Raw genomic sequence first — 21,940 nt, forward strand, 5'->3', positions numbered from 1 at the left:
CCCGAGGGGGCGGCCCGAGGGGGCGGCCGTGCCCCCCCCCTCCTTGCTCCGTGCTGATGTGTACGGGCGGCGAGTGAGCAGCTCGGCACGGCTCGCCTCGCCTCGGCTCCCTCCCCCCCTCATTAACACGCCATTTTGCGGGGCTCCCCGGCATGCGGGGTCCCGTGGTGGGGGGCGGCGAGGCGGCGGGGCCCCCCCTGCGTGCCCCCTTCGCAGCTCCGCATCCCCCCTCGGGGGAGGCTGCGTGAGGCGAGAGATTTTTTGGGGGGAGGGGGTGCTGGGGGGGGGGGGCTGCCCCGCAGGGAGATGGCCTCCAAGGTGCTTCGGGCTGTGGTGCTGGGCCCCCCCGGCTCGGGCAAGGGGACGGTGTGCGAGAGGATCGCCCGCAGCTTCGGGCTGCAGCACCTCTCCAGCGGGCAGTTCCTGAGGGAGAGCCTCGGCCGGGGCGGCGGTGAGTGCCCGGGGTGCCCCCCGGGGCTGGGGGCGGTGTGGGGATGGGGTCGGGGTCGCCCACGGCTGGGGGCGAAACCCTAAGGGGAAATCTTCCCCCCCCACACTGTGGGGATGAGGTGGTCTTCCCTCCATCTTGGGTGCGCTGGGGAGAAGCGGGCTGAGGGTTGCCCCCAGCCCCAGGTGGGCACAGCCAAAAAAAGCTGCACGAGCACCCACGGGCAGCCTTGGCACCTGGGGCTTTCTGTGTCAACACAAGGGTTTTGGAGGAATGGGGTTCAATCACACAGCCTGGGTCCCCCTGTGCCTGCTGTGACACCTGCGGGGCGAGGGATGCTCTGGGCACGTACAAGTTTCCACAGGGAAACCCCTCTGGGAAGCTTGCTGTGGGTTATGGGGTGTCCCAACACCATGCCATGCTGTGGTGAGGCCAGTGGGGTGGCACGGGGCACCCCATGAGCCCCACTCCTTAATAAGCTGCCCTCCAGAATCAGGGGGCACAGCGCTGCCAACCCACCCCGTGTTTCACATCCGAAGCCCTTTTTTATGAGCTGCTGGGTTGTGATGTGCTTCACAACCATCCCGGCCCGTGATGGATCCGGCAAAGTTTTGGGAGCCAGCAGCCGGGCGGCGCGGGGCTGTCCCCAGCCATGGCTGGGCAATGCCAGCCCTGCTGCTGCTGATCGCCGGGGAGGAAACTGACTCAGAGGAGCCATAAAACGACACAAAACAGCCAAGAAGAACGAGCTGCGCTTTGCCTTTTTCGAGGTGTGACGAGAAAGGGAAAAAAAAAAAAAAAAAAAAAGGGAGGATAAACTTTCAGAGCTGCGTGCTCCGTGGGGCGTTGCAGGCTTGTTTAAAAATACCCAGATTTCCTTCCATAAATAAATATAAAAAAAAGCACGGCAATATTTCCTCTGGGGAGAGGCTCAAAATTTGGAAAATCCCAATAGCTCTGTTGGCGGAGCCGCAGAGCACCTGGGCGAAGACCAAGCGGTGCAGCAGCGGGTGGGGAACGGGGATGGAAACTCAGGTGAGGCTGCTCGGGAGCAAAGCCGCTGTAATTTTCAGGTGCCACCTTTGCCTTTGCCTCTGGTCATAGCTCTCAGTAATGTGCAGCTGTTTGCTTTTTTATTTTTTTTCTTCCTTTTTTTTTTTTTTTTGCTATTTGCTTTGGACAAGCTGTTACATGACCACGCAGCGGTGTGCCAGCTCTGGAGGAAGCTGGATGGAAGTAAATTCCCTTCCTGAGTTTGTCATCCGCGCCGCTGGTTTTGCATTGTAGGGGAGCTGAGGCCAGTCTCACAGACACCCCGCTGCCCTCCAGAGGGACCTGCCAAGGGGTTTTAGAGCAGCCTCTGGGCAAGGAAATTACAGGAGTCGATTTGGAGGTGATTTTCCCATCTCAGGAAGCCAGAGGACACCCGAGCATCCCGCACAGAGCGAGCCCCAGGGCTCCACGTGTTGCGGGGTGGCTGGGTGTGCCGCTGCCACTGGAACCCTTGGGGTTTTGTAACAGTGACTCGGCGAGTGCGTCCGCTGCCACGGATGTGTTGGTTAATCAGTGCCTCGCTTCGTGGCTGCCCTGTTGTGCAAAAGTGCTTTGTTTGGATCTCGGGAGAGCAGGAGGTAAAGAAACTGCTTTTGGTGCTGTGCCGGGGGTACTGGAGGGCAGTGACCGTTTTCCTCGGCCGGTTCTTGTCCCAGTGCCCAGCTCTTTGCCTCTGGTGCCTGCAGCGTCCCGGGGTGTCAGCAGGGCTCAGCTAATTCCAGTAAAACTGCACGCCCTGGGTCTCTGCTCTCTGCAACACTTCGGGGGCGGAAGGGTGCTGTGATGATGGGAACCGTGAGCTAAAAGGGGTGAGAGGGGGGGCAGTGACATCCCCAGGTTTGTGGCCGTGCCATGTTCCAGCTCCCCGGAGGGAGGCCAGGCTGGCAGAGACAGGCTGAGAGTGAGAGCCCTGGTTTGGGGAAGTGGTTTGGGGGCTCCGAGAACCCCGTCCAGCTGGGGTTGTTCCAGCTTGGTGCACAGATAACCACGGGCAGTGCAGCATTAACCACCCAGAGCTCCTCCTCTCCATTAAGGCTGCGCTGCTGGAACCTAAATAAGAAATCATGCAAAAGGTTGCCCCGGGGGGCCCAAAGTCCGTGTTATCTCGCAGGGTCTGCCCAGGGGGCTGCTGGCAAACGAAGCCCTGGTGCTCTGCGGTGCCTCTAGCCACAGCCTCCTGCTCCCCGTGTTTGGGAACAGCCTCTCCTTGAGCCCCCGCAGCCCCCAGCCGCAGCGGGAGGCGTCGCTGGAGGCTGGGACCCGCTTTGCTGATAAGAGCCCAGAGGCACGGGTGCAGGGTTGAGTCGGGAAGGGACAGGGACAGCAGGGGCTGAAGTCCTGCGGTCGTTAGCTTAGCGGGACGGGGCGATAGCAGCGTGGATTTTGGCCCCTGGGTGGGATCTGCGCCAGGCCAGGCGGGTGAAAACCCCTGCCCATCACACCAGGACCTGCAGGGGGATGCCGTGCCCGGGCTGAGGAAGATTTGTCAGTGAAGAAGAGTAAAGTTTTCACATTAATATTTCTGCCCTAGGAGGTCTCGGTGCTGGTTGCACAAGACACGATGTTCTCTCCCCATCGCCGTATGGGCAGCAGCATCAAGCTCATTTTTGGGAAAGGCACCGGGTGCGGAGCTGCTCGGTGGCGTTGGTTGCTGTAATTTTGGGGTGGAGGTGAGGGGCTCTCCCCAGGAGCTGTAGGTCCTGCACAAAGCCTGCTGCCTGTCGGGAATGACGCCGTTTGATGTGTTTCAGGCTGGAAAAGCAGAGCCTGGAGAGCCCCTTCTCCTTCAGGCAGCTCGCCGTGCTCCAAAGTCCCCAGTAATGAATACTGGGACCAGTATGGGGCCAAGCTCGGGCAGAGGCGGTGCTGCAGAGGTTGGTGGAGAGAGAGGAGGGAGAGATCGGTAATGGGCAACCCCACTCAGGTTGGGATTTGGGGGGCTTTGCCCCTCCTGCACCTCCCTCTGTGTGCAGCCATCGGTGCAAAACCCCAGCAGCCAGCCTCAGGTGGAGGACTGGTGCTTTGGGACATGCTGGCCTCACTCAATAATGTGCCAAAATGTTAATTTCTGCTTCCAAACGCTGTGTTAGCTGCTTGGGGAAGGGGAGCTGGTCTGGTCCTGGTGCAGACAAAAGGGGCAAAGCCTCTCCAGGGGCAGGATTTGCCCCAGCTGGTGCCAGGGAGTAGTTCTATTTCCACATAGTTTCTTTGTGTCTCCGAGTGCCTAAAATTGTGGGCAATCTGTAATGTAAGACCCAGCCGAATTTGTCTCAGGCCCCTTTTCTCACCATCTGGGGGCAGGCAGAAACCGCAGCGTTCCTCCTCACTGCTCAAAGTACCCAAGCTGCAATAAAAATGGGAAAAAGAAGTGGAAGCAGGGCTGCTGCTGGCTGCCCAGGTGGCCGAGGCTGCAGGGAAAGTGGGTCCTGGCCAGGTTTATCCCTCAGGGAACCCTCACTACCCCGAGGGGCTCCTCCTGAAGCACTTTCTCAGCTCCAGCTGATGCGGGGGAGAATCAAGCAGGAGCCTGCTCAGGTGTATTCGCCCTGCAGGTAAGCTGCAATTATATTCTCAGGTGTTTGACCTGGGAAATAGCTCTCTTATCTGCGTGTATTTTGAGCTGAGCCTCTGAAGTCGTAAAGCCCGGTGGATGGAAAGCCGTGTTCTGCCTTCAGCAGAGCTCTGAGGTTGTGTTTTCAAATGAGCTCTCTGATGTTGCCTGTTTACTGCCGCAGTCTGCGTGTGAAATCTTGAATTTGCACCTCTTGGGGTAATTTCTAGAAGGTGGTGCCAGCTTCTCACGGCGATGGCTGTATGTGGAAGCAGGAGGAGGCAAACTTGGTTTCTCCGAGCCAGGTGCTGCCAGTTGTCCAGGCGTTACCCAAACCCATCATTTCTCGTCTTAACTTCACTGGAAACTTCTCCAAAGCACAGTGACGGCCGCTGTGATTCTGTGCAGTGGGATTATTTCTACAGCAGATGTACAAATTTGTCCCCTCTGAGGCCGGGGATGCTGCCGAGAGGCTCCTGGATGAGCGCTCTCAGAGGGCAGACAGAATTTGAGGGGGAGCGGTGGTTTTTTTAGCAGAAATGTCATGCACTTTTTTAAATTTTTCTTTTCTTTAACTTGAACAGAAGTTGGCGTCTTGGCAAAGCAGTACCTTGAGCGAGGCCTCCTGGTGCCCGACCACGTCATCACGCGCGTGATGATGACGGAGCTGGAGAAGCGGCGAGCGGAGCACTGGCTGCTCGACGGTGAGTGCCTCCGGACGGGAGGCTCCCGGGGGCCTTTAGAACATCGTTGTGCTGCCGAGGGGGTTGCAGAAGCAGGAGAGAGACCAAAGGTGCCTTTTGGGGTCCTGCTGGCAGCAGGAGTTGGGGCAGGTGGCACCGAACCTCTCACAAGGGCAGTGCTTTTGGGGGCCAGCACTCGGGATGGGTGGCTGGGACCTTGAGCCCTGCGGGATCAGGCTGGGTTGAAGCAGCCCCTGAATTAATGGAGTGTGAGAAGAGGAGGAATAGCCAGTTATTAATAACCGGGAGCCTCATTTCCTTATATTGAAGGGTTTCTTTGATTGTTTCCTATTTTTTGAGGCACAAAAAGAAGAAAGTGGGTGGAGGAACCACCCCAAACTCAGTCCTTGCTATTAAAATTTCATCACTCTTAGAATAACACTGTTTAATTCATCTCCTGGTTGGCAAATCGCACAGCGAGCAGCGCTGTATAAACAACTACGTATTTTTGCTGTGTTAAAACTCCAGTGTTTCAACATCCACGAGTATGCATCCCAGCGCTCAGATCCCGGTTCGTGCAGCGCGGGGCTGTTCTGGGCTGGTTGGTGGTGGTGCACGGGAGCTACCCCCAGGCAGCACAGCTCGGGGACGAGCTGCTGTCCTGCCACCACTTTGTGCCCAATGCCCTGCCCCAAGGAGCGAGGAGCGTGCTGATTTCAAGCAGTCCATACCCAAATAACAGCCTGACTAGACGTGGCAAAGCAGACCTCATGTATTCTTTCTCCTAACGACTCGTTCATTAGCTGCGGTGGTGTCCTGACCAGCTCTCAGCTCATAATTCTTTGCTTGGGTAAAACCTGGGGTTTTTCAGATGTTCGCTGAGCTCTGCGCTGGCCAGGAGAGGTGGGGAGATGGGACAGGTCCTCCTGCTGGACGTGGTTTCTCTGGAGAACAGGAGCCCGCAGCGACCTGCGTGCTGTATTTTGGGAGCCGGTGCTGGAGGAGCTATTTTTTGTCGCAGCCATCTGGCGGATGCCTCTCTTTCACACCGTTTGGGCTGCAGCGAGGAGCTGTGCTATCTTTACAGCGCCGCGGCCGCGGGGCGGGCAGAGAAATGCTTTCCTGCTGCTCACCCAGCCCCTCTCTGCCTGCAGGTTTCCCACGGACACTGGGGCAAGCCGAGGCGCTGGACAGGATCTGCGAGCTGGACCTGGTGATCAGCCTGAACATCCCCTTCGAGACGCTGAAGGACCGCCTGAGCGCCCGCTGGATCCACCCAGCGAGCGGCAGGGTCTACAACATGGAGTTCAACCCGCCCCACGTGCACGTAAGAGCCCCTAGGGCTGGGTTTGTGCCTGTCCGGAGCGACTGGAGGGAGGCAAAGGTCAGAGGCACCTCGTGCTGCATGGGCGGGCTGGCACGATCCTAAATTACCACCGGGGAAGAAATCCCATGTAGTAAGCCCCGGGGGCTGCGGGGCACCAGAGGGCTTTGTGCTTGGCAGCTGCCCCTGTCCCTGAGGAGTTGTGCAAAATGCGCTCAGCCAAGTGAGGATTGTGTTAAGCGCCGTAGGAAGGTGCTTAGATGTTAATTGCCTCGAGCAGCCAGGGCACGGGGCAGCTGGGGCAGCTCTTTGGGGAGTTGCAGTCCCCAAATGGTGTTGGCTTTTCCCCAGGGCATCGACGACCTGACGGGCGAGCCGCTGGTCCAGCGCGAGGACGACAAACCCGAGGCCGTTGCTGCCCGTCTGAGGAAGTACAAGGACGCTGCCAAGCCGGTGATAGAGCTGTACAAGTGAGTATAGCATGCAAAAAAAAAAAATAAAACAGTGTGCCCACGGCCCCTGCTGGGTGTTGGGGGGCAGATCGCTGCGCTCAGCACCACATCGGGGTCCGCAGAGGGGGTGGCCTTGGAGAGGACGCTTCACTGTGCTCACAGAACCAGCAGCATCCTTCTGTGCTGCTTAAAATAACAACTGGAGGAGTTCATTAAATAACCCCCTGTGCTCTGCAGCCCCGGGTGGTGTATTTGCCCTGAAAAAAACAGGCTAAGCCCCCTGCCTGCCCTTTTAGGTGAAGTACGGGGCAGCTGGCAGCAGGGCAGGAGAAGCCAGGGCAAGGGGTGGCGGAAAATGTGTGGACTGGGAGCATCCACACTGCAGGGGAGGTGAGAAGGGGTTCTCCAGCTGCTGCTCCCGTGGGAACTGGGAGGTGTGTGGTGGGATTAGGGGTGGCTGCTGGGGTTCAGCCCACCCATGTGTGAACACGTCTAACCCCTCGCTGCCCCTCCTGCAGCCCAGAAAGCCACGGGCAAGCTTCCCCAGAGGAGCTCGTGCTCCTGCTCTGCAGGCAGAGGCATTTCTGCCTGCAGGGGTCCTGTCCCTAGGTGCTGACTTCTCCTCTCAACTCTCTTCCAGGAGCAGGGGCATCCTGCACTCGTTTTCGGGGACAGAGACCAACAAGATCTGGCCGTACGTGTACGCTCTGCTTTCCACTAAGATCCCCCCTCTGCACTCAGAGGAGGAAAACTAACCAGGTTGGGTGGAGGACCAGGGACTGAGGGGATAACGTGTTTGGTTTCTCTGCACCGTGCTGGAGCTGTGCTCAAATTAGGTGATCATGCAGTACCTACGGCTGCTTCCCCAGGCGTGCTGGATAACAGCTGTGGAAACACAGTCACAGCCAGCATCAGGGTGAAGAGGTCTTCGCTTATAAGGTCAAGTCTGCTAGAATAAGTGTTTTTTTTCCTTCTGAGGCTAGAAAGTATTCCTGCCGGTGATCCAACTGCACAGATCAGTGATGCAAACCTAGGTAATGATTCTGTCAGGTTTACACAACTTGCCATGATTTCCCCGCCACCCCCATATGAAACCCCAGCCTCTCTCTAGGCCTATAATGTGTCATTCCATTGCTCCACAGTACTGTTTACTGCAGATCACTCTGTTGTAGGTTGTTTTTTTTTTAAATTATTTTCTATTAAATTTATTTCTTAGAGAAATAAAGCTCTAGAATGCGAGACTTAGCCCCGTGGGAATTGGTGAGGAACACAGAAAACGTTCACATTGCAGAGCTCAGAAATGTGAAGATCACATTTCCAGTGATAGAAACAGATGAGGGAAAACATGGGAGGTAAATTACATAGTTGTGCTTTTTTTATAAAGAGGGATGATTAAAAAAATGCATTTTGAAAAGCTGCTATACAGTCGGCTTGTCCTGAGCTGGTGTGATGTGGAGCAGGCAGGTGAGCAGGTGAGAGCCAGGGCAGAGCTGCACTCCTCGTGCTTACCTTGTCCGTAGCTTTTCGTACCATGAGACATGTTGGTGTTGTAGCTTCTCCCAGAGATTGATTTTAATGCGTTTTGTTCTGGGGGAGAATTCGAGTCATTCCTTGTTCCTTGCTGCCTTTGTACCCGAGGTCCTTGTGGAAACCCGGGCTGTTCCCCAAGGAAATGCCCGTTGTGGAGGTGTTTGCCTCCCGTGGCCGCAGGCTCTTGCGCTGCCCATGAGGGCTGCCAAAAGTGTTTGTGCCCTGATGCTCAGCCCACTTCAGCAGCGATGTGCATGAGCGTGCACCTCGTCTGAAATAGCATCAGCGTGCCCCTTCTGCCCAGACGTCTTTGTGTAACTGGGATTAAAAGGCCCTGCGGGTGCTGCTGCTGCCCCGTGTGCAGGAGCTCTGGGCACAGACCCCAACTTTTCTCAACTGGACGTGCTGTGAGCCCGCAGGGGCACAGCACCGAATCCGCGGGGATGCTCTGCTGGCCTCCTCGAGTTGCCTTATTTTATAGACTATATATTTAAGAAAAAAAAAAAAAAGCGAGATGTGTATTTTTAAAGGTTTAAAAAAAAAAAACACAGAGTTTTAGCATCCATTTTGGAGAATGCTTTGCTGAGCTGCCTGCCCCGGTGGAGCTGGGCAGCGCAGCAGGGATGCAGAAAAGCTGTCGCTACCCCACCCCCGTGCCATCAATTAGAGCAGCCTGGGCAAGTTTGTGGTGCTGAAGTGTCGCTGGTTTGTTGCTGGGAGAGCAGGTCTCTGGCAGGGCAGGGGGAACCGACTTTGGGGTTTGTTTTTGGCTGCTTGTGCAAAACTTCAGCACATCTTAATGCCGTCAGAGGAGCCCCTGACAGTTGCTGGCTCAGTCAGAGGCAGCTCTGTTCTGGCTCTCTCCTGATAACAGAGCCAGAAGCCGTTGGGCATCTGCAGAGCAGCATCCATCCTCCATGTGTTGCCCAGCCCGGGGCTTGCGGTTGGGTTTGCCCCAGGAAAGACCCTGAGCACTTGTTTTCAAGGCTCTGAACCCTTCTGTAGATGCAGAAGCCCTGCGACCACGCATGCCTCCAGCCCTCGGGACGGATTTTTCTACAAGAATTGTTGTACTGTGCACTTTCATAGACCAAACCCCGCAGCGGCACGCACCCAGCCCCTCGCCTTCCCTCCTTGCCGTGTTTTCCTTCAGCTCCGTGCTGAATCCCCTTCCCTCCAGCATCCTGCAAGGACCAAGGTGCCGCACGGGGGGCTGTGGGGGCCCGCACCCCCTCGTTTGCTCCTGCAGCTTCTTCCCAGGGAGTGGCCACCGCTGTGCTGCTGCTCGAAAGATGTAAATAAAATTTTTCTCCTGCTTATCCCTGTGCTGGCGGTGTCTGTCTGTGAGTTTTGCTCAACGGCCACTGCGCTGGGCTCTGCATGAGCCCTTTCCCCATGCCAAGGCAGTAACAGGTTGGTGTTTGACCTGGGGTTTGTCTGTGGGAGCCTCGAATTACTGGGCATGAGGGGGAGGAGGGTGGGAAGGAAGGAGAGGAGTTGGAGCATCCCCGCTCCCATAGGAGGAAATCCCCCCCCCTATGTTTTTTTGGCTTGAACCCAATGCTGCTCTTTGGGTCCTGCCTTACAGCCAGCTCCTTTATTTGGTGAAATCTACAATAAAAAGTTAAAAAGGCAGCTCAGACGCTGTGCATGAAGCCGGCTGTTGCACAGAAAGTCATTCTCATTTCCCCGTGTAGCATCCCCCAGTAAAAGCACTGGAGCATTAGGGGCAGCAACACTCCAGCTCGCTCTGTGCCCCGAGTAATCCGTCACGTGGATCGGGGCAGAGGGAATTAAAAGCTGGAAGTGCCCCAGCTCATCACTACCTTGCGGATCCCATAATTTTTTCTTTTTAATTACAGCCAGCAGCTCGGGGCCCCGGTGCCACATGTGGAATAAGCGGAGACTCTGCAGTGACTGGAGGGGAAAAAAGGAAAATGGGGTGGGAAATGTTGCCGGGATCGGGGAGTGGGGGCTGAGGAGTTGAACCCGGGAGGGGACGTGGGTGATGGGTGGGTTTGGGAGAAACCCAGAGGGCTCTGGAAGTTTGTGCCAGCTGTGGATGCCCTTTGGTTTGCTGCCATCACCCTGCACCACTACCTGGGGGTAAAGCACAGGCCCCTTGGGTGACACTGCCCCATAATCTGTCACTCCCCATTTTCTCCCCCAGGATTTCACGGAGGGCAAAGCCGCTGCGGGTCCGCATCTGAGGGCTGCTGATATTTCCTCAAACTTCACCGCGACCCTAAAATCACCCAGGCTCCCCCTTCCTGCCCGCTCACCTGCACCGCACGAAGCCCCCCCGGTTCGCGTAGACCCCCATGGCGATGCTCTTTCTTTGCTCTCCGCATTCCTGCGGGCTGTTTGCAGCCAAATCGCTCCAAATCGGGACCTTGGGGGGGATGGAGCAGCCCCGGGACCACCTCCCCGGCATCTCCCGGTCCCCCCGGGGGTCACCGAGCATCCCCGGGACCGGAGCGGGGAAAGGGGACACGAGCTAGGGACGGGGTTTGGATGGCTCTGGGGGGGCTCTGTCCGTCCTTCTGTCCCTCTGTCTGTCCGTCCGTCCGCGTGCCCGCGTGCGCGTGCCCGCGCCGCCGCCGCCCCCGCGAGCGGGCGCTGCCGGCTGCGGCGCGGCCCCGGCGGGCGGCGGGAGCATGGAGGCGGCGGCGGGGCCAGGTGAGGAGGCACCGGGCAGGGGTCGGGGCCGGGGTCGGGGGGAGCAGCAGGGTTAAAGGGTCGCTGGAGGGGTTCCCTGGGGCCGCTGCCCGCTGCTCGTTGTCTGGGGAGGGGGTTCTACCAAGCCCGCTGCCCGCTCGGGCCGCCCCAAGGCGAAAGCGGGCGTCCCGAAATCCCCCTGCATCACGGCACGCTGAGATCCCGGGTGCCTGCATCCTAAAATCGCGGGTCTCTGCCTCCCTGCAGCTCTGCATCCCTGCTTCATTGCATCCCGGGTCCCTGCATCCCGAAATCCCAGGTCCCGGCATCACAGCATCCCGAAATGCTGGGTCCCTGCACCCTGAAATCCCGGGTCCCTTCTTCACTGCCTCCCTGCATCCCGAGTCCCTGCATCCCGAAATCCTGGGACCCTGCATCCCAAAATCCCAGGTCCCTGCATCCTGGCATCCTGGGTCCCTGCATCACAGCATCCCGAAATCCTGGGTCCTTGCATCCCAAAATCCCAGGTCCCTGCATCCTGGCATCCTGGGTCCCTGCATCACAGCATCCCAAAATGCCGGCGTCCCTGCATCCCAGGTCCCTGCATCCCTTCACCCCAGCATCTCAGCATCCCCGGTCCCTGCCTCTCTGCATCCCAAAATCCCAGGTCCCTGCATCCCAGCGCCCCGGTCCCTTCCTCCCTCCATCCCTCCCGGCACCCCAAAATCATCGGCCGAATGCAGCAGCGCTGTGAATACCCCCCTGGGCATACCGCCTGCCCCGAAGGGAAAGGAAATGATTTGGGGGGACTTGAAATAATCATAATTCCAGCTTGTATCCGGGCCTTCCTGCGGCAAGGTTACCCGGTGTGCGTGCAGCACGGAAGCGCTGATACGGAGCGCGGATACGCAGCCGCCTGCAGCACATCTGCTGCGGGGCTGACCTTCAGCACTGTGTGCTCCGTGAGACAAACACGGCGCTGCCTTCCCCACGACAGCCCTGCTTCAGGCCCGACAGAAGGGGAAAAAAAAAGAAAAAAAAGGCAAAATTTGTGGCTGCTGCGGGAGGGGCAGGCTTGGTGGCCTCCCGACCTCCACTGGCCGCTGTGGTGCAGGTATATGGCTGTCCTGCCCATCAGTGCTGCTGGATCGCCTGAAATCAGGAGATTTTTAATGTTTTTCTGATGTATTTGGGGCTGGCATTACTGCAGCCTTGTTTGGCGTGCTGGCAGGGGGAGAGGTAGAGAAGGAGGAGGAGAAAGAGGAGGAGGAAGAGGGTGAGGAGGAGGAGGGTGAGGAGGAGGAGGGTGAGGAATATTTTGGCCAGGGCTCCAGGACTGCAAACGACGGACTTTTTCAGTGCCTGCATTTAGCCGAGGGCCTCCATCTTCTGCTGTCCCTTCCCCGGCAGATTTCTCTTAGTCATAGCCTGCCCGGAGAGAAAAAAATAAACACGCATCTGTGCATCAAGCCATTCCGATGGCACAGGCAGCACGGAGGCAACCCGGGCCGCACTATATTTAGACAGCTGTGACACAGCCTGCTTGTTTATGGCCCCAGAAACCCTCGCAGCCCACAGATGCAGCATTTCGGGGCGGCCGTGGCCTTTAAGGAGGAACCACGCTTTGTCCTTGAGCTCCGGGTTTCTCCAGCAGCCCTGGCAGCTCCGGCCTTTAACTGCTGACCCGAGTAATCCGCCGCACGCTGCGCCCGCCGCCCTGCCCCGAGCAGCCCTGGCGGGTGCTCGGCCGGCCAACAACGGGACGGATTTTGGGTGGGGATTTGCTGAAATCCAGCCCTGTGCGTGCCGGCCCCCGGCGTGCAGATTTGGAGGATAAAACCCCAGGGCTGCAGGGACGCGGCCTGGAAATCCCAGCTGCCAGGGCACCGCTGCCGCCGCCGCTCAGATGGGATTAGGGGCGCGGGCGAAGCTGCCGTGAGGAGCTCTCAAAGCCGAAACGCTATAAATAGCTCTTTTTATTATTTATAGCCCAATATGAATAATAATTTATGAACCTTTAAGGTAGCTCACGTTACGATAGCGTATGAAGCCCTGTTTTGGTAGGCGCTGTAGACAACATAGAGATTTTCTTCCCCTAAATATATTTTTGTCTTCAGGAACCCAAAATACGCAGGATGGGAAGCGGTATCCACACAGATCTGAATCCTGGCAGGGAAACAGATTTGTGCTGAGCAAACTCATTGAGGCAGAGTGAGGTGGGGGCCAGGACTGTGCCCGAACCCTCTGCAGTGGGGCTGTTGTGCAGGAGCTGTGGGACATTTGCTCGGCAGCACTGATCCCAGCCCAGGGCATGCCGTGTATGCTCAGGATACTCTCCTGGGAGACCAGCATGGTGCTGAAGCTGCCAGAGCCGAGATTTAGGGGTGAAGGCAGCGCTGGGTGGCACAGCAGGCACGGGATGTGCTGTGGAAGCCGAGGAGCTGGCTTCTGGCTCCTGCAGCTCTCCGCGCTCGGCCTGCGGCCACAGCCACGGCGACGCGCTGCCACGGCCCCCACACCGCTGCAATTCAACCTCCTGCCCCTTGAGACGCATCCAAGCCACTCTTCCGAAACTGCGGAGTGCAGGCAGCGCCGTGGGGACAGTGTTGCCTGTTTGGGGGCGGCTGCACGAGCACGGCCAAGGAAATGAGGAACGGACACAGACCTGGGCCCACACTGCACCGCCGCCGCGACTGAGGTGCTGCGAGCAGAGACAGGCCCTGTGCTGCAGTGCTTCATACCAGCCAGAATGAGTAACAAGGCTCTAATAATGCTGTTCTTCCAATTAGTATTAGAGCAGCAGCCCGCTACCAAAATCTGTAAGAGCGTGGGAACACTTCAACGGGGGAAAAAAAAGAAGTGCTGGCTTGCTGGCGAACCTCCCGGTGCTGTCAGGCCCATCTGCATCTCCCGACCCTTTGCAGGCAGGACCTCACGTAGATGTTCATCAGAGAGAAACCCTAAAAGCTGCAGCGAGGATGCTCATCCCCTGCCCCATCCTCCATCCCATGCAGCTCTGCTGACAGGAGCAGCGTGCGAGCGGTGGCGATGCCGCCTGCAGCTCCTCTTCTGCTCTCGGGGCTGTGCTCACGGCGTGCAGGGCTCCTCTCCTGTGCCCTGGTCGTGGCACCCGAGAGCCTCGGCTGATTATTTTCAGGCACAGCGAGTGCTGAGGGAATCGCATCATGTCTCCGGAAAATGAGCCAAGGCGCTTTGGGATTCATGGCACCGGTCGTGGCAGGTGAAAGCTGAGCTGCGTGTCACAGCTCACACATTTGATCGGTGATGTTAGCATTTGACACAGGAAACCTATTCGCTTCCTTTAGTTTTCAATCTTTTCTTTAAATCAAACTCCTTAATCTTTTTTTTTTTTTTTTTTTTTCCCAATGTTGTGCAGTGAAGGGGAAGCAATGAATGGGTGGTAGGCAGGCACCGAAATACCTGATATTTACCCAAATACCTGATTCAGGTTTGATGCGCTGTGTGGACAGCTGCACAGCCTCCAAGCTGCAGGCTGGGGACTTCCTGAGCTGATGGTGACACTCCCTGATTTAATGTCCCCTTGGGGATCGGTGTCCCTTGTGTTTCCCCAACTCTGAACCACTGCTGGGGAGCCCCCTGAGTCCTTGAACACTCGGAAACAAAGTCCTAGGCTGGCGTGAGTAAGCCGTGCATCGTCCCCAGCAGCAATTTAACAAGGCTGAGAGGCGAGCTCCAAAAACATGCAGAGGCAGCAATACGCTTAATGGCGTGTGATATCACGGAGGGCAGCAACGGACGGGGAGATAATAACAGAGCCACGCTGAAGTCACTGGAAAACAAAATAATGACAAGCTGTATTGATAAAAAAAGGGGGAAGGAGGCAGGGAGGGTAGTGCAAAGGGGGATGGTTTGTATGTGCGAGATATATTTCACGGCCAAGTTGTCCGCCCCTAAGTCCTGACCCAGAGTGGGAACGCTGTGCACTGAGAGAGAGAAGGCACAAACCAAGGAGCCCAAGGGGGCCTCTTTTCTTCTCAAATTTTACATTTTTGGCTCCCTGGTAAGGTTTAGTTTTTCTTTCAGAACAACTTTTCTAAGCCACTTCAGAAAGGATTGGATCACCTGACTCCCCTCCCTCCCCCTGCATCCCTAAAAATCCCATCCCAGCCCAATCTGCCTGGGGCCCAGCACATCCCATGGGGGTAAGATGCGGCGCTGCCCTGCGTGGCTGCTGCCCGAGCAGCTCCTCATTTCTCCAGCAAATCCAGGCCCGGACAAACCATTCCCATAGCCACGAGCAGAAAAGGAACCGCATGGCTGTCCTTGACTCCAGTCCAAATATCCCGTATTTATCCTCAGCACAAGTCCTGATACTGCTCTGAAACCCTATTTCTGGCTCCGTACCAAGGGCCTGTACCCGTGGTGCTATCATGTGCCTGTTCCTGGAGTAGTGCGCGGGTGTCAGTGCTCCTGGGCAGCTCATGGAGCTGTACGAACGATGAATGAAGCCCCCAGGTGGGAGGGCAGGGGGTGTCATCCTCTCTGCACCCATCATTTATGCCCCAAAATCATTTGAGCTGGAACCGTGCCTCGTGTCTGAACGTGACAACAAAAGTTTTGAGTTTTTACGTTTTGTATTTTTTAATATTTGAATGCACCAGGCCAAAAGTAAAATGGAAACATTAAGATATTCTCCACCTGTGGCAGCAGCAACACAAAGCGCAGTGGTGTTATTTCTTCCAGTCCGTCTGGGCTGCCTGTGGATGGGAACCCAGCCTGGCCCAGACGAGATCTTGCTGGCTTTAATCAATTCAATCAGATTTGCTTAACCAGGGTTAAACGAGCAGCACTTATTTAAAATGCTGGCAGCTAGAGAGAGCTTGGCTGTGCTGGGCTCTCCCTGGGGAGGAGGGTGGTGGGACAGACCTTTCTCCTGAGAGCAAAGCTTGTGAGCACTTGCCAGAGTCAAATACCCATGGGGCAGGTCCAGGAGGAAGGGTCTGACAGAAAAATGTGGTGATGCTCTTGCTTTTCTGATGGAAAAGTCAAAATTTGGGTCAAAGCTAACCCAGGTGGAGCGTCCTCCCCCTGCCCTGTGGGGCTGAGCTGCTGTGAGCAGGGCTGTAACCCCATGGCCATACATGTGGCTGGGGAAGGGTTATTTTGGGATTAGTTTCTGTATTTTTATTGTGATGTGGGGCTTCTGAGGGTAAATGTGATGCTATGACAGCTGCAGTCATCAGGTCTGTACCAAATCAGTTTTTAGGGCAGGGAAGAGGCTTTTACTGCACCGAATTCCTGAAGGCTAATTAGATTGAGCATCAAAATCCCAAATTGAAGATACAAGCAGTGTTCTGCTACCTAATGCATTCAGCAGTGGCTGTGCTGTAGACTTGGGTACTAAACAAGCACAAGAAGGTGATGGTGGCAGCAGATGTCTCTTTTGTTTGTTTTTAATGTCAAAAAGTCACCAAACTGCTTTGATTTACACAGGTGTTAAGCCTCCTGGCCCTGGCAGGCTGACTTCTCTGGCACATAGCTCAAATTCTTGATAAAGTGGCAGGGTGGGTTCCTGGGTGGTTGAAGGGTTCTCCAAAAACGTAGCCATGGCTGAGTGCCATCAGCCTTCCTGGAGAAGTTGTAGGGAAGATAAACAGAATTAAGCAAGCTTATAATGGTTTTTTGTTGTTCTTTTTTCCCTCCCAGAAAGTCCATTTTATAGATGATTTGTTACAAGGCCATTGAAGGAAGTTTAAACGTGGGAGTCTATGAATTAGGGTGGTTTGATTAGGGTTGGAGCCATTTGAAGAGGGAGGAGGTAAAGATGTTAATTCTCAGCATGCAGTGATGGCCCAGGGTCCCACTGCAGAGGACACAGTCCATGTAAGCTCAAAGAGAAAGGAAAGAAGAAATGACAGTGCCTTGAGGTGCAGAGACAACAATCTGCCCTACAAAGCAGTACCAGGTGCTTTGGGAAATGGGAGTACAAAATTTAACAACGGGGACGAGCTCTGCATGCTGTTTATGGTCAGTGATAGTGTGGAAACAATAGGTGGTGTCTTTTTTTTTTGAGGTAAGATAAAGGGAAAGCTTCAAACATTAATTTTCAAGAAACAAGTGCTTTAATGAACAGAGCGAGTTTGTGTTTGCAATGGAATAACTCTGGAAAAAATGTGTAGTTCATTGAATTTTAAAGGTATTGCCCAAGATAATAAACTAATTTTCAGGCAATAGCTGTACTTCTTATGGTGCTGCACAGCTTGAATGTGTTCATGAAGAATTAAGAGTTTAAGGTTTCACCTTAATTGTATATCTAGTTGAGAGAGAGGTGAACAAAGAAATAATGCCTCCATACATTTGGTGCTTGATTACAGCTACCATAAAAGACTTCTGCCCAGGAGAGGCTGCAGCCCAGACGGAGGAGCAGACAGTGTTAGAGCCTGGGCAAATCAATTGACATTTGCAAGGTCAGCAGTGGGGAGGGAGTTTGTGTCTCCCAAGTCTTGAGCAAGATGCAGTCCTCTTTATCGCGTCGTTAACATCTCCCGCAGTCCTAATGGCACCTGCCAGCCTTACCATTCATACATTATAAAAACGTCTATATTATTTTGTAGCATCATTAGCCTCGACTCAATAAGCCTTCGAGGATGCTAATGAATTTTTCTAAGTAGCTGTTTCCCTGGATCTTTTTTTTTCCTCTTATTTTTGAAAGCCATCTACATTTTTTTAATTTTTTTTATATAGCATTCTTTATGCAGCAGACCTCCAAACAGGAGAAATTGTATGACCATTGACTGGCCCAATTTAAGGGGTGAATTGGGTGAGGAAGGCATGTTCCTTTATATGTGCTCTTTGGTTAAGCTTCCTGTAGAGCTGGGAAATGAGTGAATAGGTGAATAACCCAATCCCACATAACATGGTCCCCTAATCCCGCCAAGTGCTCTCTTTTTGTAGAACTGGTAATTTCAGGCAAGGAAGGGGCTTTGAAGGCAGTTGACCCATCTCTCTTCTGCCCCAGGGAGGCTGCGCTGTCCCCGCTCCATGTCTGTGCAGAGCCCAGGCCTGGAGTGTCAGGGTGCCGTGGGATTTCCTCTGGGAATCCTTGGGAGAAAGACAGCTATGATCCCCCAAACACTGGGACAAATCTGGAAAAGAGGAATTAATGGATTCAACGAAGAAAATCAAGCTTTGTTTTCTGAATAGCACTGCAGTCTGTCCACTGCAGATGCGATAGCAACATCAGTGTTGGGTAGGAAATGCTGAACCCTTTTCCCATAAGAACACTTTTTGGAAGGACTTTCCTTTCACTGCTTAATGCAGATCGTCCTTTGCAACAGCCCCTTGCTGCTCACCTGTGAGAGATGACTCATGGATTCAGGGCATGGTCTCATCAAAGCCGAGCTCAAAGTGCTGGATGGAGGCCACAGAAGCTGCTAGCGAGCACTGGTGGTGGTTCAGCATGGGGTTAGGCTGTGCAGGGCATGTGCTGTGCCAGGCTCCCCAGCTCATTACCTCCAGCGTGAGAATGTCCAAGTGTTTGTGGTGACATTACCTCGGTGTGTGCTCTTCACCCAAGAGCCTGGTTTTGCCTCTTCACTGGTGGTCTGTTATCTCAGTGAGCGAGATAAAGGAGAATCCATCTTGAACCCCTCTCCTCCGCTGAATTTCCCATTTTGTTACTAGAACACAGAAGAAATCACCGTATCCCTGGTGGACTAGGACAGACTCAGGTATCCCTTAAAAAATACCTGTGTTTTTTTCTTTACTAGGTTGCTGCAAATGGGCAATGTGAGGGAGAGGGACACGTTCCTCCTGATGAGGATCACGATCTAGGTATCGCTCTGTACAGAGCAACGTATTAACAGCCCGCGAACGAATGGGTAGCAGATACACATTTCTAACCTCGAGTTCAAGCTGTTACCGTGAACCACTTATGTCAGGTTAATTCGTTTTAGTTTGTTGCTTGCAAATCTGCTTGGATTGTTCTGAGAAAATTCTGGGTCACAGATGCACCCGGTCTGCAGTGTAATAGGAAATTGCGGGCGTTACGTAAACGAGCACGCCTGACGAGGTATAGCTGGACCAGCTGCCCCCTGCCCTGCAGTGTCCAAGAGGAAAGTTTAAGTGAAATGTTGGAAATATTTCAGGTTATTGCTACAGAAAGGCTTGTTGATGGTACTGCTTCAGAAGCACCCCTGGTTTATTTTTCTAAGCAGAGTACTTGGTCTCTTACAGGAAGGACACTAAAGGCATGTCTGGATGATACAGATTTTTGGGAGGGGTCTTTATTTTTACCGAAATTAAAGAGAAATGAATGTATTAGGATGAGTCTAGAGGAGGTTGACAAGGATGATCGTGGGGTTGGGTCACCTCTGCTGTGAAGAGAGGCGGAGGGAGCCTGGAGGAGGCTTTGGGGGGACCTGATAGGGACCTGATAGGGACCTTCAGTGCCTAGAGGGGGCTGCAGGAGAGATGGGGACGGCTTCTGTTGGGGTGTGTAGGGTTAGGACTGGAGGTAACGGCGTTGAGCTGAAGGAGGGTGCATTTAGACGAGACACACGGCGGAAAAATCCTTCACCGTGAGGTGAGGGTGGGCTGGAAGGGGGGTGGGTGGGCTCAGCAGAGCCCTCAGCAGAGCTGGCAGCGCCCACGTCCCTTGGGGTTCCCCTCACAGAAGGGACCCGGAGGACCCCCAGGAGCACCCCCAGCCCTGCCTCAGCCCCGTGTGGCGCCGCTCGACTCCTTCCGGGCCCTCGGAGGGCGGGCAGGGGGCAGCGGCCGCCCCTATCCCCGTCCCCCGTCCCGCCCCGTTCTTCCCTCCCTCCATTCCCTTCCCCTCTCTGCCTCCTCCCCGGGGCCGTTTCTCTTCCGCCCAGCCCACGGCGGCTCCCGGCCCCGGCTCGTCCATGAGCCTGCTCGGGGGGTACCGCAGGAAGCCGGGCGGGGAGGGTTATGAGGCGCTGCAGCTGGTGGAGGGCGGCGGCGGCGGCTGTGAGGCGGGAGAGCCGGGGGCGGGCGGCCGGAGCCCCTCACGGCAGCCGCCTCAGCAGCAGCAGCAACAGCAGCAGAAAGGAGCCGATGGCACCATGGACAGCTCCGGTAGGGCCGGGGGACATCGGGGCCGTGTGTGGGGGGGGAACAATGGCACCGGGAGGGGGGAAACAATGGCCCCGCGGGGACAATGGCAGCGCGGACAATGGCAGCGCTTTGTCCTGCCAGCCGCAGCCTCCCCACACACCACCACCATCACCCTCCCTGCGGCTGTGGGGTGGGTGAGGGAGCCCTAAAAGCACCCCTGGGTGCTTGGCTTCACCCTCTGGTTTGGGGTTGGGGGGTGTATGAGGAGTGCCCTGTCCCCTAAGGGAGTGGGAGGCTTGCTGTGAGCCTCTAAAAAAGCAGCCCTAAAGGTTGCGGGGTGGTGGTGTTGGGCACGTTGCGTGTGCCGTTGGTTTTATTAAGCAGGGGAGGTGTCCAGATGGTCTTTATGGGATGGAGCCGGGTTTGGGTTTGTCTGGGTGGCCGGTGATGGAGAACCCAAGCGCCTGGGGCTCTGCTGAAGGGAGCGGGTTGGGGCTGTGGCTGGGCAGGGTCCCCGGCTCACCCAACGCCCGTCACCACCACGAACTAACAGAGATCAACTCAGAGATCAACTAACAGAGATCTCTGGCAGAGAAATGCCCCCATATACTCGTGGGGGACCGAATTTTGTGTCCGTCCATTGCAGGGATACCTGCCCTGTGCTGTGGAAGGAAGGCGTGGGCCCGAGGCACTCAGCAAGAGCTCAATTCCTCAAAAAACATCCCCGGTGTTTTAACGTGGTGTCCTCTTCTGATGACCTGGGTGGGGAGAGTCTTACCCTGCATCCTTCTCCCATTTTCTCTGCTGTAATGGGAGTAACCTTTCCCTCTCTCCCCTTGCCATTTCAATGTGCTTTCTGGAGTTCTTCCTGGGGCTAGCTTTGTTTGTTGTTTTTTTTTGTTTGTTCGTTTTTTTTAAACTTTTTTACTCCTGGACTTCAGAAATGCATTTTAATTTGCTGCTATGATATCCTTGCTACAGTTGCTTGTAATAATAGTATGCGTCAGTGGTTTCTTACTCACAGTAGGCTGCTGTGTTACAGTTATTTGGATTCTTACATTAGCATCCACCGAGTTGGGTAGGTATTATGGTCAGTTTAATGTCTGTCATTAAAGCAATTATTTGAATGGGTTTCCTAGAACTTGGAGAACCGAAGGCAGCATTCACATCTAGCCAGGTGTGGGAGCACGCCGGAGCTCATGTCAAGCCGTGGCTTTTGTCTCGCGTCAGCTTGCTGTATTATTTGAGCGCTGCTGTTGCAGTCGTTCTGTTCCGTTTCTTCAAGCCGTTCCGCTCCCTGCCGAGCCAAAAAGAGGTGTTCAGGGATAGCCAGACAATGCCTGTGTTTACAGGGTCTGTGCAACACTCAGCCATGCCAGCAATTCAGCTGCAAACTGCAAAGACATCCCAGAGGGGTAATTGTACGAACAACCTCTGTATTTTTCTAGGATGCTCTTCCCTTAAATTTGTGGACTTGAGCAAGGGCCATCTCTGGGGCTTGAAAGGTGACGGTGCAGGGGTCTGTGTTAGCCTGAGCTCCCCTCCTCCTGGGCACTTGGTACTCACTGGAAGCTCTTTATGGTCCTCTGCCGAAAGCTTACAGGCACTGGAACCAGCCACACGCTTGGCAGCAACAAACCTCAGGCCTTGTTGTGGTCCTTGAATTGGGATTATAGAGTTTTTCTTAATACTTTATCTGTTTCATAAGCATTTTTGGGGGAAAGGGGAGGAGGGGGTCCCTAAATCTTTGCATGAAGCTCAGAAGAGCTGTGTCTGGTGTGATGCTCTGCTTTAAATGTGGGGTCAGACTTGTATCTGCCTTGTTCATTTGTTGTCTGCTGATAAATGAGCAATTTTTATCAGTTCATAGCAAAGACATTCTTCTTTGCCAAGTATGAAATTATAAAAGCTTAAAGAGCTGTATCCACCCCTCAGGTGTGCTTTTGACTTCTGGTGATTCGGTAATTGAAGCTGCTTGTGAATTGTGGGGCAATTTATCTTTAATGCTGTGTGGAGATGGATAGTTCTGCTGGGGGAAATTAGGTAGCAGTGAGAGAGAGGGACAGGAAAGGAAGGTGGCTGGGTTTTGACTTACTAGTAGCATGGATAAAAAACCAGCATTTTTATTTATTTTTAATAAGTAGATAAGGTATTCATATTAAATACTCGGGCCTCCTTCAG

The 21,940-nt window shown here is 54.9% G+C and overlaps 2 protein-coding genes across 3 annotated transcripts in view; both read left to right on the forward strand.

Moving 5' to 3' along the window:
• Positions 1 to 40: 40 nt before the first annotated feature.
• Positions 41 to 9,360, forward strand: AK4 (adenylate kinase 4). Its single transcript, XM_027462400.3, has 5 exons — positions 41 to 451; positions 4,637 to 4,756; positions 5,890 to 6,062; positions 6,411 to 6,529; positions 7,152 to 9,360. The coding sequence occupies exons 1-5, from the start codon at positions 307 to 309 to the stop codon at positions 7,264 to 7,266; spliced, it is 672 nt and encodes a 223-aa protein (XP_027318201.1). The 5' UTR covers positions 41 to 306; the 3' UTR covers positions 7,267 to 9,360.
• Positions 9,361 to 10,607: 1,247 nt separating this feature from the next.
• DNAJC6 (DnaJ heat shock protein family (Hsp40) member C6) overlaps positions 10,608 to 21,940 on the forward strand; it is a 43,042-nt gene continuing 31,709 nt past the window's right edge. The window contains exon 1 of one of the 2 annotated variants that reach the window (XM_027462399.3): positions 10,608 to 10,720. In XM_027462399.3, the coding sequence (XP_027318200.1) occupies positions 10,699 to 10,720 (22 nt within the window). In that variant the 5' untranslated portion in view covers positions 10,608 to 10,698. Of the gene's footprint in view, positions 10,721 to 19,519; positions 19,781 to 21,940 lie in introns of those variants that run through there. The other variant, XM_027462398.3, reaches the window with a different exon arrangement.

Source organism: Anas platyrhynchos, chromosome 8, assembly GCF_047663525.1.
Source record: "Anas platyrhynchos isolate ZD024472 breed Pekin duck chromosome 8, IASCAAS_PekinDuck_T2T, whole genome shotgun sequence".
NCBI classification, from domain to species: Eukaryota; Metazoa; Chordata; class Aves; order Anseriformes; family Anatidae; genus Anas; species Anas platyrhynchos.